Source organism: Myotis davidii, unplaced genomic scaffold (assembly GCF_000327345.1).
Source record: "Myotis davidii unplaced genomic scaffold, ASM32734v1 scaffold323, whole genome shotgun sequence".
In the NCBI taxonomy this organism is placed as follows: Eukaryota; Metazoa; Chordata; class Mammalia; order Chiroptera; family Vespertilionidae; genus Myotis; species Myotis davidii.
The window spans coordinates 1621249-1627134 of NW_006295491.1; the positions used below are offsets into that span (position 1 = coordinate 1621249).

The window sequence follows — 5886 nt, forward strand, 5'->3', positions numbered from 1 at the left end:
GGATCTTTAGGCAGTAAATCTACTCCATATGACAGATACTACAGTGAAAATACATGTCATTACTACTACACATTTGTCCAAACCCATAGAATGTACAACACCAAGTGTGAACTTTGGGTGATTATGACGGGTTCATCTGTTGTGACAAATGTACCAGCCTATGGGGGATGGTCACAATAGGGAAGATTATGCATGTGTGGGGGCAGGGGATATATGTGAAATCTCTGTACCTTCTTAATTTTTCAGTGAACCTAAAACTAAAGACTTAAAAAAAAATAAAGTCTTTATAAAGAAAAAAAGGAAAAAAACAAAATGAACAGAAAATAACTCCCCAAAACAAACATAAAAAGATCATTTCTCTCCAGGGAAGCAGAGCACACCTTTCAGGCTTGGGTGTGGCATAGTCCTCTCCCTGTCCGTGAGCCTGGAGGGAGGGGCATTCCTCCAGGGCCCAGGAAGGAGGCAGGACCTGGCTGGAGAGAAGTGGCCTGCCACGATCTCATGGTGCTGATGTCCCTGCACTGTCCACCATGGCAGGACTAGCTACACGGAGTTATTTAAACTTAAATGAATAAAGCAGAAAACTAAATATTCAGTTCGCACTAGCCTCATTTCAAGTGCTAATGGCTACTGCCCTGGACAGCACCGGTTTGGAACGTTTCCATCATCTCAGAAAGTCCTACTGCTGGCTAGCGCTGCTCTAGACGCAGCCACAGGGACTCACCTGTGGGTTGAGTAAAATCACAAATCAAGAATGCATGTGGTTCAGGACCCTCCCACCCCCACCCCCACTCTCAGATTCCAAATGACACCTGAGCACCGACACCGTTTCCACGGGGACAATTTCCAAAATCAGAGACCCATGGCCGGGCCGGGGCTGCAAAGGGCTTGGGAGGCGTGCTAACTGCATCAGCAATTGAAGAGCAACTTCTCTTTTGCAATCCTTGCTGGTCTGACAGGCTCCTGCAGAATTACATCACTTCCTAAAAAAACAGGCAAACACTTCTCCTTCAAGTTAGCACCTACCCAAACAAGCAGGAAACAGGAAATGTTCACGTTTCAGGGAGGCTGAAGCCAGCGCAGCATCGTGCGGGAGGGAGCGCCCAGGCCAGCTGACATGAAGGCTCCCGGTGCTGCCCTCCTCTGTGCCCTGATAATCGCACTCTTCCTCACTGTCCGGGCTCAGGGTAAGCTACCTCCACTGCAGGAGGAGGATAATGAAGCCTTGTTCGGTGCCCCAGGCTCTAGAACTCTGCCGGGGAGGCTAACACCCAGAAAGTGTAATCCTTTTTTGTGAAAGAAGTGGAGGAAATTCGAACTGTCTTTTTAAGGTGGTGGGGTGGGAGGGTGAACTTGCCTTTCCCTGCAGCTATGAAATCGTGCTCTAGCTCGATCGCTTACGGTGACCTCCCTGCAATCTTTTTGTTTTCTAAGATATGTGGGTCCCTGTAATTTACCAGCTCTAATGGGCATATTAAGAAAACCATAAAGTCTTTGGCAGTTCATGGAAAAGAACGTTTCATTCAGCTGAAACGGAGAAATAATAATACATTTGATTTTAATAGTGTGGGCTGAGAAGTCTGCTGGTTTCAAACACTCCTTGAAAAACTGTGGTATGGAGATTTACTACTGGAAAGTATACTAAAGAAAAACATACGTTTAGAAAAATGCAAACAGGAAATTATCTGAGGCGTTCCCAGGCATCCACTCTTAACTTTTCAAGAAAGGTTTTCATTTGTTTTTCTTTGATCTTGCTACTTTGGGGGACTATGTCTTTGAGTTGATTGTTATTGATGCTTTGTTTAAAAAAGTGATATGATAATAATTGCAAATCAATGCTACTGAAAAAGGCAAAATGTTAAATCTAATTCTTTCGAGCTAAGAGCAGCTATTGGGTACCCTTGGCAGTTAGAGCAAGCATGGTCACCCTCAAATGCCTCTTACGGTTGTGTTGACTCGCCCTTGGGTAAATAAACTTGCTGCCCATGGTTTCTTCAGGGCATGCTGCCTGCTTCTGGTGTAGGGCAGAACTTCAAGCAACAGGCAAGTTCTCAAGCTGCAGTTCTTTAAATAGGATGGGGCATTAGGCACTGATGATCTAACAGATGTGACAACTTCCCGGAGATTAGCAGTCAGCATGCAACCACCCCCAACCCTCCAATTTCTCTTACCCTGTGAGTGCTCTGCACATGGTCCCTCCAGGCTTTGAGGTGGGAAATGAAAGGTGAAAGGCAAACCATTCCAACTGAAAAGGTGTTTGGTTGAAATTGAGGTTAGCATTTAAAATAAGTTTGGGGGACAATGTTTTATGCACAAAGTTTTGGAGCTGGAAGGGAGCCTAAAGATTATGCAGCTTGAGCTGCACTGGGGGTCCAGGGGAAGAAACTGAGGCAGAGGAATTTGTGACGTCTGAATCCCTGCTGGTCAGATTTTCTGACGTGGACTCCAGGGGGCTAACCACAGCCCCTGCCAAGACCACTGAGCTAGACTCCCTTCTCCTCAGGGCATCCCTCAGCACACCCAAGGAAGTGGAGCCTGGCCATCCCATTTCCACCTCTTGTAACCCTTATGACTACCACAAACACACCCCTCCCCCCCAGAGTAATAATAACCTTGCCTGAGGATTTTCTTGAGCTTCTTAAAAATGAATAGAAGTATTTGCAATTGGGGAGATGCAGAAGAAAAATCTAAAGAGGCTCAGTCTTTAAAACTTCTCTTTCTGAGGCCCTACCTGATCATGTGACTCTTCCACTTAAAGACCTCCAGTGGCTCCTCGGTTTTGCTCCTTGGACTCACACCAATCTCCTTCCCAGTGGCACCTCCTTCCATGTGTCCTCCCACTCCCTAGCCACACCCCTCTAGTCACACTGTGCTGTAGTGTTGACAGGTAGTGCTAGCATGTCAGAAGTCAAAGACAAAAGGCTGCATTTAAATCACAGATGATAATCTGCGTTGTAGTTGAGCACAGGGTTTATCTAGCTAATCCAACACATTTATTGGGCCCTTCCTGGATTCCCCAGGTCTGAAAATACAAAAATGCCACTTGCAAAATGCATGTATAATCAAAGGGCATTACTTTGAGATTAGTCAAGGAAAAGACTATTCTAAATGAATATATATTTTAAAATTAATTAATGTATATCCTTTTGATCTGATGGTGCCGGAGACTTGAGGATGTGAGTTGGTTTATAGGTGTCACACTTGTATTTCCTTGGGTTCTTCAAAAATTACCTTGGAACTGCTGGTGGGAGAATCCAATCTCCTGAACAGCCCAACTTTCCCTTGCAAGCGTATTGAGGAATATATTTCAAATGAGGCCTTGAGTAACCACAATCAGGCAACATTATCTAATACCTGCAGTTCCTTGAGGCCTGCCTCATTACCTCTGAGTCAGCATCCTTCTCTTTATGTAGATTGAGAGCCTGATGAAGAATTGATTACTATCCCAGTGAGTAATCCACTTAGAAGTCACCAGGAGAGAAATGGGAAAACTGTTTTTCTGTGATTTTGACCAAACAGAAGAGCATAGTTAAAGGAAAGCTCTGGGCCCAGGTATCTTGGCCAGTGTCAGATGCTAAGAAAGTTCAGACTCAAGGTGACATTCTACCCCCGAGTGAAAGGAGACATGCCCACCTCATTCCTTACCCTGAGCCCTGTCAGTGTCAGCCTAACACTATCCGCAAGCTAAAAGCAACTTGTCAGATACCAAAGGCATGGGGCTTATTAGCTGCTGCAAGCAGGAAGGTTTGTAGAAAGAAAGTCAAGGGCAGAAGGCAGAAACAAGGTGGCTGTTCGAGTGGCCAGAGTCAACACCGGATTGGACAGAGAGGGCTGGGAGAAAGTCTGGGCTGATTCAGAAGAGTAAGAACCATGTAATTCCCTGACTAATGAACCTTCAGAAGGAGATAAAGAACAGGAGAACATACCAGTTGCATAAATGAAGTGGCACTTTCAATGAATGTGACTGCCACCTGCGATTGTCTGGGGCAGTCCCAGTGAAGCAGTAATAGTGACGAGAGGGAACATACACAGTGCTCGTTACATGCCAGGCACTGTTCAGACACTGTCCACTGAACTAATTCATTTAGTTCTCCTAACAGCCTTAGGCAATGGGTCCTAGTATCCCTGTTTTACATATGAGAAAACTGAAGCACAGAGAGGTTAAATGATTGGCCCAAGGTCACACAGCGGAGCAGTAGATCTAAGTAAGATTCAGCTTCAGGAGTCTATGCTCTAACCTTATACTATATTGCCTCTGGGTTTGCAGGCTATGTGTCTAGTTTCAGGTTTGGAAAAATATGTCTCTGGTGCCTTCCCAACCGTAAGTAGACACATAAACTCTTGGCTGGGCTCTAAGGTCACTCACCACATGTTAATAAAGAAGCTGTATGTGGTGTGGTCAGAGACTGGCTGGCAGGAAAAGGAGTGGTGAGAGTCGGGTTAAACTTTGGCCTGGAGAGGGGGAAGGGAGAGGCTGAAAGGTATAGCGTGAACACAACAGAATCTGGGGATTAGCACAGTTAACACCAGAAGCAGGTAGGCTAACGTTGAAGTCACTGGGTAAGAGGCTTCAGGGTGTGGGAACCAGGGAGGAAAAGCCCAGCCTTGTTGTGGGAGAGAGCTGACCCCAAGGACCAAACACACACACATACACACACATAAGCAGAGAGGGATTTGCTGAGGCTTAAAGTCCCTCTGTGTCTAAAAGGATGACCCAGGAAATCAGAAGAGGGCAGGATCTTGGCTGGGATGAGCTCAATTCTATAAAGAAACAACGCATCCTGCAATTTGCCTATTTGTGTATAGTTTGCATAGTTTGCACCACCCTCAAATGTTGGCAAAATGTGGAGAAACAGGAACAGCTGGTGGGAGGGTAGATTAGTGCCCTCACCTAGTCTGTCTTGCAGCTTAACACATCCATTGGGCTTTTAATTTCAGCTATCATATTTTTATTTCTAGAAAATCCTTCATCTATATTATAGATATATTATAATATACTAGAGGCCCAGTGCACGAAATTCATGCGGGAGGGGGTGGGGGTGGGGGGGGTGTCTCTCAGTCCAGCCTGCACCTTCTCCAATATGGGACCCCATCGAGGGCAGTCAGACGTCCCTCTCACAATCCAAGACTGTTGGCTCCCAACCGCTTGCTTGCCTGTGTGCTTGATTGCCCCTAAATGCTTCTGCCTGCCAGCCTTCTCACCCCCTAACCACTTTTCTGCCAGCCTGATCGATGCCTAACTGCTTCCCTGCCAGCCTGATTGCCCCCAACTGCCCTCCCCTGTTGGCTTGGTCTCCCCCAACTGCCCTCCCCTGCTGGCTTGGTCTCCCCCAACTGTCCTCCCCTGCAGGCCTGGGTCCCCCTAAACTGTTCTCCCCTGCAGGCCTGGGTCCCCCCCAACTGCCCTCCCCTGCCAGCCATCTTGTGGCAGCCATCTTTTGTCCACATGGGGGCAGCCATCTTGTGTGTTGGAGTGATGGTCAATTTGCATATTACTGCTTTATTAGATAGGATTATATATACTGTGTCTTGGTTTTATTATTTTCTTGTGTTATTTGTTTCTTCTTTTATGTCTTTATTTTAAACACCAGAGGCCCAGTGCACAAAAATATTTGCACTCGGGGGGCGGGGGGAGTGTCCCTCAGCCCGGCCTGTGCCCTCTCGCAGTCTGGGACCCCTCAGGGGATGCCCACCTGCTGGCTTAGGCCTGCTACCTGGGGGAATGGGCCTAAGCAGGCAATCAGACATCCCTCTGGCAGCCCGGCAGCCCTTGGGGGATGTCCACTTGCCAGTGGGGAGCAGACTAAGCTGCAGTCAGAGCATCCTTAGCACTGCTGAGGAGGCAGGAGAAGCTGCCACCAACACCGCTGTACTGGCCGCCATGAG

At 47.1% G+C, this 5886-nt stretch overlaps 1 protein-coding gene across 1 annotated transcript in view; it reads left to right on the forward strand.

Annotated features, from left to right (window-relative positions):
- The first annotated feature begins 491 nt into the window (after positions 1 to 491).
- The window catches only part of TMEM154 (transmembrane protein 154), a 39706-nt gene continuing 34311 nt past the window's right edge, over positions 492 to 5886 (forward strand). The window contains exon 1 of the mRNA XM_006770150.2: positions 492 to 1187. Coding sequence (XP_006770213.2) covers positions 1118 to 1187 — 70 coding nt within the window. The 5' untranslated portion in view covers positions 492 to 1117. The remainder of the gene's footprint in view (positions 1188 to 5886) is intronic.